At 64.9% G+C, this 12,504-nt stretch overlaps 2 protein-coding genes across 2 annotated transcripts in view; both read right to left on the bottom strand.

The window, feature by feature from the left end:
- LSP1 (lymphocyte specific protein 1) overlaps nucleotides 1-2,623 on the bottom strand; it is a 37,902-nt gene extending 35,279 nt beyond the window's left edge. The window contains exon 1 of the mRNA XM_082341987.1: nucleotides 2,528-2,623. Within this exon, the coding sequence (XP_082198113.1) occupies nucleotides 2,528-2,595 (68 nt within the window). The 5' untranslated portion in view covers nucleotides 2,596-2,623. The remainder of the gene's footprint in view (nucleotides 1-2,527) is intronic.
- Nucleotides 2,624-10,922: 8,299 nt separating this feature from the next.
- TNNI2 (troponin I2, fast skeletal type) lies at nucleotides 10,923-12,119 on the bottom strand. Its single transcript, XM_082340082.1, has 5 exons — nucleotides 11,963-12,119; nucleotides 11,738-11,866; nucleotides 11,508-11,597; nucleotides 11,226-11,402; nucleotides 10,923-11,094 (listed from the first exon to the last, which is right to left on the bottom strand). Exons 2-5 carry the CDS (start codon nucleotides 11,858-11,860, stop codon nucleotides 10,999-11,001), a joined length of 486 nt encoding a protein of 161 aa, XP_082196208.1. The 5' UTR covers nucleotides 11,861-11,866; nucleotides 11,963-12,119; the 3' UTR covers nucleotides 10,923-10,998.
- Nucleotides 12,120-12,504: the final 385 nt, after the last annotated feature.

Below are 12,504 nucleotides of genomic sequence, written 5' to 3'. Positions count from 1 at the left end.
CGTGGCAGGGGCAGGGGTCTGGAGACCACCCTGTCATGCTGGCCAACCAGAGAGGGGCTGGCCTGCGGGCCGGCAAGCCTATCTCCAGATGGCAGCAGGAGTCCTGCATGGGTGCAGACAGGGGAAGGGCCCAGCGTGGTTCCGTCCGGCCTCGGGGAGGGTTGGGGTGCACATGGGGCCTCCGAGGGGTCTGGGGCAGTCCGAGGGGATGGCCCAACTTGGCCAGTTGGAGGGGCACGGCCTGCCCTGGATCCACAGACCTGAAAGCGCCCATGGGCAGCACATGGGGGGCAGCGGGGGCAGGGGGGCAGGTCTCACCTGCTCGGCTCCGACCCCAGCAGACCCTGGCTGTCCTGGGGGCCCCTGGGCGGGGCTTCCCAGCCTCAGTCCCCTGCCTAGGCATCGGGGACTTTCTCCCTCACCCTGGACAGGAAAATCCCCGCTTCCCTTAGTCACCTTGTGAAACGAGAACCCCACCCACCCTGGGTCTCAGTTTCACTCTGAAACGTCAGCGTCACATACCCCCCGTGGGGGTGACGTCGCCGGGGCGCCCAGGCTCCAGGGGCCGGGGGTGCATCCAGCCGGTTCTTCAACCGAGCCCCCGACGGACCCCGCACAGGTGCAGCCCGAGGCCCGGGGACAGGCACCAGCGAGCCGCCTGGACCTGGGCTGGCGGCCGCGCCCTCCACCGCCTCCTCCGTCTCCTCGGCATGCGCGACAGCTGGGAAGGGGGTCAAGGAGGGGGCCAAGGAGCGGGCAGGCCCTGCCAGGCCACTCAAGCCGTGCCCTTCTATGGGCGTGAGGTGGCCGGAGGAGCCCAGGGCCGGACAGCGCTGACGTGAGGAGCCCTTTCTGAGCGGGGACACAGCTGTTCCCCAGTCACCTGCTGTGTGTGGAGCGACCTGCCTCCCTGGAAGGACGGGGCTGTCTCTTCAGGGCACAGAGCCTGGGCCGTGCCCCCCTCCGCTCCTTGGCGGCGAGCGAGCAACGGGTCCCATCCAGCACGCCCTTCCCCCACAACAACAGCCCCCCGCCCGATCCCAGCTGCCCAGCCTCCCCACTCCCCCAGGGCTCGGCCCCCCGAAGCCCCCGCACCAGGTCCCCGTGGGATTCGGCATGGAGAAGACGACCTTCCTCCTCCCTCACACACACACACACGCACACGCACACACGCACACGCGCGTGCATGCACACACTCACACCACGCACTCGCACACGCACGCACACACCCACACACGCACGCACACACACACGCACACACGCCCTGCAGACATTTCTGTCCTCCTCTCATTATCAATAGAAGCATCATCACAGAATCAGGTACCGCTGCCACCAGCCTCCAGCAGAAGAGCTGGGGTTGGAACCCACTTTGCAAGTCAACCCTGAGGCTGTGGGGAGCCCTGTCTTCGGGGGCTCAGCGGGGGTCCTAGTGGGCCCCCTTCCCCTCCTCTCCTCTCCCTTCACCCCCTCCCCCAGCAGCAGCTCTGGGGCAAGTGGGAGTCAGCCCCGGGCGGCTCCATCCCAGTCCTGTGGCTGCAAGCATCTCGCCTCCCCCAGTCTGGAGCCCCTGCTCCTTCCCTTCCGCTCGCCTGGGCAGAAGCCGGCAGCCCCTGCTGTCTTCCTCCTGGGCTGGTGGTCTCTCTCCACACAGCTCCCACCCCTGACTGCCAGAACACGTGTCCCTCCACAAGCCCTGACCACTCCCATCTCTCTGGCACCTGCACCCTGGGGCAGTCGGACCCCCACGGTGTGGCTCAGCTTAGATGCCTGCCCTCGGCAGCCCCTCCCCCAGCCAGGGACCCCCCTCCTCTGCCCCTGCACAGGCCGGGGTGGGGAGGGGGCAGCGCGGGGAGCGCCCCATGGAGCACAGCTGCCTCCTGAGGAAGCCTGGGTCACACAGTTTCTCTGCCCAGCTCTGGCTGTGGCCACACGGCTGGTCCTTTTCACCGGCAAGCCTCACAGCCTCGGCTTGTGCCCCCTCACATCCCACCGCCAACCAACAGCGCCTGCCTGGCACTCAGAAGCTGCGGCAACCTCAGCCTCCATCAGCACCGGGAGGGGGCGGCCTGGGGGAGGGGGCCCGGCCAGGCCTCAAGCACAGGCTTTGAGGATCCCGAGGCAGAACATCCCCTCTTGGCCAGGCTTCCTGGCCTGGGGCCCTCCCCACCTCCTGCCCTCACGGCTTCGGCACTGCCTGCCCACGGCCTGGCTTCTTCCCCAGGTGTCCAGGCCGCATCCTGGACCCGTACCAGGCGTCCAGGCTTCCCGGTGCTGGGTCAGCATCCCACTAGCTGGTGGGGAACCCGGACTCTCCCAGTGAGGCCCAGCTGCAGAGGCAGACAGAAGAGGCGTCTACCTGCCCGGGGTGAGACGGGGTCCCAGGAAGGTGCCCTGCAGGCTGTGTGCCTCCCCTGAGCCCCAAGGGTGCCACCGACCTCCAAGTTAAGCGTCCCCCCCCACCGACAATGTATCAATGCAGAGGTTTCTTGGGACCACAGCGCTCGCGCGGCCCGGCCCCGGGCCTTACCCTGTGCCTTCTTCCACCAGCAGTTCCTGGTGCTCCTCAGAGCCGGGGTGGCTGGGAGCTGCCGCCATCGGGCTGGTCCCTGCTGTGCGTGTGTGCTGCAGCTCTCGGCGCTTCCTGGGGCGGCTGCCCCGAGCCTCCCCTCACCCCCAGCCGGGTTTCACTTCCCCCTTCCGGAGGCAGGTTGAGGTTTGGAACATATCGGGGCTTGGGTTGGGGTGTTGTTTTTTAATCTGTTGCTGCAAGAGGAGAGAGAGAAAAAAAAAAACAGCCATCAGGAAACGTTAAGCAAGTTGCAGGGGCCTGGAGGGCAGAGAGGCACCGTGTGGAGGCAGAGGTGGGCGCAGGGGCTGGGACACCCGTGAGCCCCCCATGCTCCCCGGGGCCCCTGCAGCCCTGGCCTCGAAGCCCACCTGTGCCTGGCTGGTGTCCCCGAGCACAGGGCGCCGTCCTGGTCCCTGAGCCTCCACGTTAAGCATGGTGACCTCTCTGGAGGGAGATGTTCTGGATGCGTGCCCACAGCTCGGACGCTCTAATCCCCGAGCCTCGGGCCATCGCCTGGCTCACCCCTCACTGGTCTGTGCTCTCCAGGCGATTTCTGGGGCCCGGCACGAGCTGCCCTGTCTGCAGGCCCCACGTCTTCCCTTACAGTTTTCTTTACTTTCCTGAACTCTTGGGGTCCCCAGTCTCTCTGCTGCCCCTGGACTCTGCCACCTCCTGTGCTCAGGGGGCTCGGAACTGGCCCTCACCCGCCAAGCGTTCACCAGACCCCGGGGCCCTCCAAAGCATGCCCTCTCTCCCCTCTGCCCATCCCCACCCTCAAAGGCCCAGAAACGACTGATCCCTCCTGTTAAGGGCTGAACTGTGTTCCCCGAATTCATAGGTTGGAGTCCTAATGGCCAGCACCTCAGAATGGGACTTTATTTGGAAATAGGGTCATTGCAGATATAATCAGTTAAGATGAGATCATTAGGGTGGGTCCTCATCCAGCATGACTGGCGTCCTTATAAAAAGGGGAAATTTGGAGGCAGACTTGCCCGCCAGGAGACGCCATGTGAAGACGAAAGCGAGATGGGGGTGGTGCGTCTACAAACCAAAGGTCCCCAGGAAACCACCAGAGGCTGGGGGAGGGGCCCAGAACAGGTTCTTCCTCAGAGCCCAGGAGGAGCCCCCGTGATACCTGGGCCTCGGACTTCTGGCCTCCAAGACTGGGAGACGTTGGAACCGCCCCATCTGACACTTCCTGGGGCCGAAGAGCGGGAGACGCCCCGTTCTCCACGCGTGGGAGGTGGGAGCGCATGGCGGCCGTGCCCGGGAATGCTCCGGGGATCTGGGGGCCCACAGGGTGCTGTGGGCCCAGATGCAGCGCCCTCCATGGTCATCCCAGGCCTCCCCTCCGGGTCCCCATCTCCTGTCTTGCCATCTGGCCCCCGTCCCCCTCCCCTCTCCAGCTCCAGCTCCTGCTCTGAGACCTTGCCCTCCCCAGCACTCAGCTTGTCCCCAGACGCCAGGGCCCCCTCCCATCCCTCCAGCCTCTGCTCCCCCACTGATCCCATCTGTGGGTGTGTGTGCTAGAAGCTCTCACATCTTCAAACAAAAGCGCCCTGGACCCGCCCTTCTCACACCTCCTTCCAAGGCCAGTGAAAGGCATCCCTGGGGACCCAGTGTCCAGGTTTGAGGGCCTTTGTGCCCTGCTGGCAGGTTAAGCAGAGCCAGACTTCCTCGGAAGAACTAAGAGTCCACCCAAGAAGCAGACACGCCATCATCTGTTCAACTGGCATCGTTCACTCAAACTAGAGGGGCTGTTGGGAGGGCAGAGACCACTTCTCGTCCCCCCTCTTACTCCCAAACCCGGTGCAGTGTCCAGCGACACAGTGAGTGACCGAGGCAAACAACGAGCCAGTCCGAAGCCCGGATGCAACAGGCTCTGCAGGAGGGCGGGGTGGGCGCCAGGCAGGCTTCTGGCCCCGGAGACGCTGAGCCAAGGGTGCAGGCCCCGAGGAGGTCTGGGCGAGGCAGACGGGGGCAGAGAGACATGCGACGCACTGACTCCGCCCTGCCTGTGGGGCATCGAGGAGGAACATCCAGGGGCGGCTGGGTCCATGGACCAGGTGGCCTCCAAGGCCCAGGTGGGACGAGTCCCCAGGGAGACCACTGTCAGGACCACAAGCTCAAGTGACAAAGCGACACCGGGTGACTAGATGCTGGGGAGGGGAGGGGAGAGAGTGGGCGGAGTGAGCAAGGAGGAGGGGTCAAGAACGGGGAAGTGGTCAGCACAGGGGCAGGTCAAGGCAGAAGAGAGTGATGCCTGTCTGGTCTATCTGGAGCGCTGAGGGCACGAGTCGACCAGCACGGGTCTGAGGCCGGCTGCCAGTGGGGGGAGGGCAGGTCGCCGAGGGTCGGAAAGCGGCCTTCCAGGGCCGAGGGGTGGCAGAGGCCACAGGAGCGCAATTTAGGAGCCTACTGGGGGCTCCGTAGGTTAGAGGGAGGACAGTGGGAGAAGCAGGATGGGTGAGGAGGAGGGCGTCTCGATCCAGGAGAGAAATGTTGAGGCTCTGAAGACAACGGGGTTGGGGGTGGGGGTGCGGCTGGAGAGAGAGGGGGGCCTGGGAGGTCTATGAGCTGAATTGTGGCCCCTAAAATTTCACACGTTCCGGTCCTGACCCCCAGGACCTGTGAGCTTATTACAAAATAAGGTCTTTGCAGATGATCAGGTTACATGAGGTCACTAGGGTGGGGCCCTAATCCCATAGGACTGGGGTCCTTATAAGAAGAGGAGGTCAGGACACAGACACACACAGAGGGACGACCCTGTGAGGACACAGGGAGAAGACGGCTGTCTACAAGCCGAGGAGAGAGGCCTCAGGAGGAAACAGCCCTGCCCACACCTGGATCTAGGATTCCAGCCTCCAGGACTGGAGACAGTAAATGCTGCTGTTTGAGCCGCCCCGGCTGTGGTGCTTTTTTATGGGTGCCCCGGGCACTGATACAGGGATGTACTAGTCAGGGAAGGAAGAAGCTGCTATAACAAACAACCCTACACCTCGGGGGCTTAGCACCAAGAAAGCTTCATTCTCAGCCCAGTCCAGGCCAAGGTGGGCGGGAAGGGGGTCCACATTCGTTCTGGGACCCCAGGCTCCTCCCTCCGAGGACCTCAGAGTCCCAGCTGGCAGGGGAGGGGCGGGGAGACCATGGGGGAGGCTGGGGGGGGTGGGTCTATGGCCTCACCTGTCCTCAAGGTGTGTGCCCAGTAGGAAAAGGTGGGCAGTGTGGTGGGCAGGCAGCCAGCTCCTGCCACCACGAGGTACAGAGGCCAGGGAGCGAGAAGATGGGGCGCCCAGATGTGTTAGGGGTCCAGGGGTGCCATCAGCAAGCACAGGTACAAAGCAGAAGAAGGTCAGGGGCACGAGAGGATCTGGATGTGGACGCCCGGGGCTGAGGTGCTGTGGAAACCCAAGCAGAGGCGGCCAGGGCTGTTTGTGTGGATGTGGGCAGAGAGCAGAGACGCGGGGAGGGAGATGGTCAGCGGGTCAGCAGGCTGGAGGGATGCCCAGGGTCTCCCGCTGGGGCTTGAGCCTCATTCCTGAGCTCAGGCCTCCCAGGCCGATCACTCCGCCAGTGCGGGTGTGCACACATGCCGTCCAACTTTGCCGTGGGGGGAACTGCAGGGTTTGTTGGTGTAGCTCCCTCCACGCTCCCCATCAGGCAAGCTGGGTCCTGGAGCCGGAGGTGCCTGGGGACAGACAGGGGCAGGGCAGGGAGTCTGCGGGGTGGGCGGGGGACAGACAGGTCGGAGGGAGGCCAGGGAGGGCGATGACAGGCAGACAGGGCGTGGCCATGCTGAGCAGATTCACTGAGAGACAAGGTAAGGTGAGAGTCCGGGGCAGCAGGTGGCTCACAGGAGCCACCGGGGGACAGGGGACAGCGGAAGGGACAGGGGAGCAGATAAGGGTGTCTGTGCACACACGTGTCCCCTGATGGGGTCTGGCGGTCAGGCAGAGGGGTGCGGCTGACACCCTCCACACGGGCCAGGTCTCCCTGGAAGGGGGCAGCTGTAGTGAGCCTGGAATTGCCAGAAATTCCCCAGGGAGTCAGGGAGTGGGCTCCGGAAGCAGCAGAAGCCATGAGGAGGGGGCCCAGGTGGAGGGTCCATGATGACCCCCGTGGGCACAGCAGGGAGAAGCTGTCCAGAGGGTCTTCCTACGGGCACCCTCCCCCCAAGGACGACAGAAGATGAAAGCTGGAAGTCCAGCAAGGACTTTGGTGATTGGGGTGGTCAGGAGGTGGGGTCAGATGTGAGAGGAGCCCTGGGGGCCCAACGTGGACAGTGGGCACGCAAACTCCTGCCCTCTACACAGGGTTACCATGGCCTGGACCATGTGCCAGGCTCTCGGGGCTGAGGGCTCACAGAAGGCTTCTTTGAGGAGGTGGGGAGGGGGCAGCTGAGGGAGAGCCCAGGGGACGCTTCCAGACATGGCGCTGAGGCGAGTGTGGCATGGAAGAGAGGTTGGGGGGAGCTGGAGGACTCCCAGAAGGGGCCAGAGCTCCCTCCTCACCTGTCCATCCTGTGAGCCGGGTATACTCACCTGCACACCCATTTTGTAGTCGGGTAAACCGAGGTCCAGCCACTGTGAGGAGGAGGGTGACAGGGAGGCCTGTGGCTTGTTGGTTAAGGGGCAGGGGGAGCAGGTCTGGGCCTGGATGGAGCTGGTGCTTGGGGACCAGAGGGGACAGGTGTGGGCAGGTGGTCATGGGCGAAGCTGGAGAGAGGGTGAGGCACCGTGAAGCCCTGCAGGTGGAGGCTCACGGAGAAGCTCTGTGTCCTCCGGGCCACGCTGGCTTCCCCCTGGCCAGGTGGGGGTACAGGTGGAGGGGGAAGGGAGGCCTGTCCCACAGGTGCAGGGAACCCAGGGGGACCGCAACCCATACTAGTCCTCACGGCTCCGCCCACTTCCAAGTGGACCTCCGGCTCTGCCCCATCCCCCGAGGCTGGCACCGCCCTCCCTGCCCCGTCTCTCTGGCCCACTGCACTCACCCAACCCGCTGAAGAAGGGCGCATCTGGAGCCCTCCCGAGACCCCTGTCTGAGTCCCCCACCTCCATCAAGCCCGCCGCCCTGTCAACAGCCCGCTGGCCCCGCCCCGCCTCCCGCCCTGTCTCCCGAGCTCTCTGGGCTCTTCTGCCCACATCTCCATCTTCAGAAGTCTGGGCGATTCATCTTTGTTGATTTTGCTTCATCTATTTTGTGGTTGCTTAAGAGTGTTCTTGTTTAGGGGCTTCCCTGGTGGTGCAGTGGTTAAGAATCTGCCTGCCAATGCAGGGGACATGGGTTCGAGCCCTGGTCTAGGAAGATCCCACGTGCCACAGAGCAACTAAGCCCGTGTGCCACAACTACTGAGCCTGCACTCTAGAGCCCGCAAGCCACAACTACTGAGCCCGTGTGCCACAACTACTGAAGCCCGTGCGCCTAGAGCCCATGCTCTGCAACACAAGAAGCCACCACAATGAGAAGCCCGCGCACCGCAACGAAGAGTAGCCCCCGCTCGCCACAACTGGAGAAAGCCCGTGCGCAGCAATGAAGACCCAATGCAGCCAAAATTTAATTAATTAATTAATTAATTTAAAAAAAAAAAAAGAGTGTTCTTGTTTTGACATTTAAAGGAAAGTTTAATTGGGGTAAATGATTTCAAACTGACAGAAAAGTTTCAAGATTAACACAAAGAGCATCTTTAACTCCGTCACCTGCTGTCGCTGCCTCTTTGTCTCTCCCTTCCTCTACTCCTAAGGCCCTCATGGCCTGTTTCCTAAAACTGGAGCCGCCCTCTCCCCTGACCACAGTGCAGACACCAACCTCAGTCTAGCGGACGTGAAACACCACGGTCATCTCACCGGCCAGTCTGTGTCCTTGTGACCGGCTCCCCTCGGTGACTTTGTTTTTTGTTTGTTCTACCCACTTCCTTTCTGGCTCACCGAGAGGGTCCAGGCTCTCTGTGTGCTGGGTCCCTGTGGTCAGCCATTCCTCCTGGAGCCCTGGTCCCTTCCTGGAGGACAGTGTAGGGACCAAGGCCCGGGGGCCCGGGCGCACTCGCAGGGGCAGGCTGGGGAGAGAGCTGCGGGCACAATCCCGCATACGCCCTGCACCGCGCAGGAGCGTGCCCGCCAGCCTCGCCTGCCACCGCAGTCCAGCCGAGCCGCGTCCCCCGGGGCTTCCTGTGGCTGCGTTCCCTCCCTGACCTCCAGCATCACCCACGGAGTGGGCCATGTCCGCTGCACCTTTGCTGCCCTCCTCCTGCTGCCCTGCGTCCAGCTCGGGCCCTGCAGGGGTTGCTGTCTCGCTCCGTCCATTGTCAGGGACATCGCCCAGTACTCACGTCTGAGGACGCCCAGACCCCGTCTCCAGCCCGGACCCCTGCACCCAGCTGTCTGTGCCTGGGAACTGCCACGTTCCCCAGCCCCCCAAATCTCAGCCCAAAGCCAGCCCCTCACCTGCCCCAGGCTCCTGCCCTGGAGAACACCCCTCCGCCCTCTCCCCCTCAGCACAGGCCTGGGTGCCCCTTCTCCCTCGTCCACCAAGTCCTGGGGGCCCCGCCTCTTGAATCTCTCTCCATCCACCACCGCCCTCCACCCCAGGAGATGACAGTGGCCCCTCTCCCCTCTCCCACCTCCAGCCTCCCCCGTTCTCCACCCTGCAGAGATCTTTCTAGAAGGTGCTGGCCTATGCACTTCCCCAGAATTGCCCCATTCAGCCCCACGTCCACACGGCTGCAGGGACACTGGGTCACCCAGCACGGGCGGTGGCAGAGGGTCGCAGAGGGGCGTGGAGCCGGGCCGAGCGGCGCTGGCCAGATGTTTGCTGGCTTGGTTTGGTTTGCATGCTTCTCTTTCAATTCACTCATTCGTTGGAAAATGTAACAAGCACCCATAAATCCACTGCTCTGCCCAAGAATTACGTCATCATCCCCCAAACCTGCTTCTGCCTCCGTGTTTCCACCCCACCTGTCCCCGGCTTGGCTCCCCGCCCCGGGGAATCACTGTCTGGAATTCTGTGTTTGACATTTCCTTGCCTTTTGAAAAGAAGACCATTTTCCACATCTGACGGAGTTGGGTCCTGCCTATGGGAACCACATCCTTGGGGTCCCTGCACCCGCCGTGGCCCTGGGCATAGATTCGCGCTCCCTTTGCCGGCGGGCACGGCCCCTGCACAGCTGCCCGGTTCACTTTGCAGGGTCCGAGGCGGGCACTGCCTCTATCACTGGCAGCTCTCACTGCCCAAACCCACTCACTCCTTGAAGTCACTGCCTGCCCTGCCTGCTCTGGACTCCGCACGGGCTGAGCCTCAGCCAGGGACGTCGAGGGGTCCCCTCTACCCTGCATCCGTGAGCAGGAAAGGCAGCCCAGGCACCAGGCCCGGGCCCGGGCCCGGGGGCCTGACGAGACCGGCCAGGGCCTGTGGGGAGCTGCTCGCAGGAGGGAGCTGATCCCTGGGCTGCCGCGGGGGCGGGGAGCAGTCCTGGCCAAGGCCGGCGGGGCAGGCTGACGTCTGTCCCTTGAGGCTCAAGGCTCCGGCCCCGGCACATCAATCGCAGGGGCCTCCGGAGGGCAAGGGCAGGGCGGACAGCCGCTCCATCAGGGCACCAGGGGCCGCAGCCTGGCCTCCCCGGGCTCCGCACCAAAGATCTGAGCGCAGGACCTTGGCGGACCGCGGCGTCACCCCTCACAGAGGAGGCTGGCAGCGGCCTTGCCGTGACATTTGTGTCGGGGCCCGTCGGGGACATCGTCCCTTGATGTGTGGCGTGGGCCAGGGCCGGGGGCTGTGCAGAAGGGAGAAGCTAGCCCTCTCACCGGGCCCAGTGTCAGGCCAGCTGGGCCTGTCATCAGCCTCCAGTGGGAGCACGGACCCCAGCCCGGCGTGCCCCTGCCCCACGCGCTCAAGACTCCCCGGAGGGCCAGCTGATCCAGGACTGCCCCGCGGGCCCCCTGGTGGCGGGGGGTGGGGGGTGGTGTGGGGAGGAGCAGCCTGGGAGGAAGGGGCTGCCCACAGGGCACGGGACACAGGCCCACGAGGCCCCTGCCTGGACTTGTGCCACAGGGACAGGGTCTCTGGGCCCTGTGGGGACCTTCATGGTGACAGTGACAATGGACCAATGGTCATCTAGGGAAGTGGCTCTGACATGGCCCGGGCACCTGTGTCCAAGCCTACAGGGTCTGACACCAACATCACCAAGCAGCCCCAGGCGGCAGGCGGGTGGGTGGGGTCCCAGCCCAGCCGAAGTCCCCCGAAGCCCCTGTGTGGCTCCTCCACCCCCAGCCCGGGGTCCCCGGTCTCAGAGGCCTTCTCACGGCGGCCTGTGGGCAGAGAGGCTGGGGCAGGGCCGGACCAGAGCAGAGCAGAGCAGTCATGGGGATTGGAATCCTTTATTGACGGGAGCTGAGCAGGACTCGGAGGGCCTCGGGCGGGAACGGGCGGCGGGCGGCCTAGGACTCGGACTCGAACATCTTCTTGCGGCCCTCCATGCCCGACTTCTCCTCGATGTTCTTCCTCCAGTCACCCACGTCGCGCAGGTCCCGCTCCTGCGGGCGGGCCGGGAGAGGGCTCAGGCCCACCACCTCCAGCCTCGCTTCCCCTCCAAATCCCATCCCGGCTGACCCGTCCGGCGTCTGAGCCGGCCCGGCAGGAGGGTTGCGAGAGGTGGGGACCCTACCTTCTCGGTGTCCTCCTTCTTGACCTGCTTGAGGTTGCTCCTCAGGTCCATGCACACCTTGTGCTTGGAGCCCAGCAGCGCCTTCAGCATGGCATCGGCCGACATGCGCACCCTTCTCAGTGGGGGCCTCTTGAACTTGCCTCTCAGGTCGAACAGCTTCTGGCTCAGGTCCTCCAGCTGCGGGGTGGGCAGCAAGGCTGGGCAGGAGGTGGCGGGGGCCAGGGCCTCACAGTCGGGGCGCCCCCCCCCACCGTGTCCCCCTCCCCCTCCCCCTCCCCTCACCTCCTTGGAGCTCTTCTGGACCTTCACCTCCATGTCGTACTTCTCCTCCTCGGCCGCGTTGATCTTGGTGTGCAGCTGATGGCAGAGCTCCTGGGGGCGGGGGCCGTGGGTGGGTGGCCATCCCCACACTCGGCCTCCACCCGCCCTGACCACCCTGCTTGCCCTCTGGACCGAGGGGGAGACGGGGCGGTGGGTAGGGGCTGCGTGGGCGGGCGGGCGGGCCTGGGTACCTGCACCTCGGCCATGGAGCTGGGAATGTGCAGCGGCGGGCAGTGCTCGGCCAGGTAGCTCTCCTTCTCCGTCTCCCGGCGGCTCTCCTCCTTCTGCAGCTCCGTGGCTGCGATCTGAAGCATGATGCTCTGGGGGGTTGGGGGGGCGAGGGGTAGGCGGTGGTGAGGGGCTGCAGCACGCCAGCCTGCAGACGCCCGGGCGGCCCTCCCCAGGCCCGCACCTACCTTCAGGTGCTGTCTGCGGGCCGTGATGGCCCTGTCGTGCTTCTGCAGGGCAGGGAGAAGATGCAGGAGGGAGAGTCAGGGTCGGCAGGGCTCGCCCGCCCAGCCAGGGGGTCCTGCCCGAGGGCCGGCTGGGCCTGGGCCTGGGCCTGGTGGGGGAGGCTGGGCCCAGGACACGGCACTGCACGGAGACCCTCTGCCCGGGTGGCCCTTCAGGTTGGGAGGACTGGGGTCGGGGGAAGAGGCTGTGCTTCTGAGGCAGGGGGATGCTGGCGGGGCCCAGGAGGCGGGGGAGGGGAGGCAGCCATCAGAAAGAAGAAGCGAGTCCCCAGTGAGCAGGCCGCAGCCGCACTTCCCCTGCTCCGGGAGCACTGGGGCACCGGCAGCTGCTTCCTCTGTTTGTCAGTGTCTCCGGGGGGCGGGGGGGGGGGGTGCGGGTGAGGCATTTTCACAGAGGGGGGAGGGCTGGGCGGCCTCCCTGGGCCTTGGAACTCCGACCTCTGACCTCTCCTGAGTTGGGGGTCCCACCCCCTCCGTGTTTCACC

The sequence above is a fragment of the Balaenoptera borealis genome (assembly GCF_965194805.1).
Source record: "Balaenoptera borealis genome assembly, chromosome: 11".
NCBI lineage: Eukaryota > Metazoa > Chordata > Mammalia > Artiodactyla > Balaenopteridae > Balaenoptera > Balaenoptera borealis.
The sequence above is the reverse complement of the archived record's forward strand: the minus strand, read 5'-3'. Positions and strand labels throughout refer to the sequence as shown.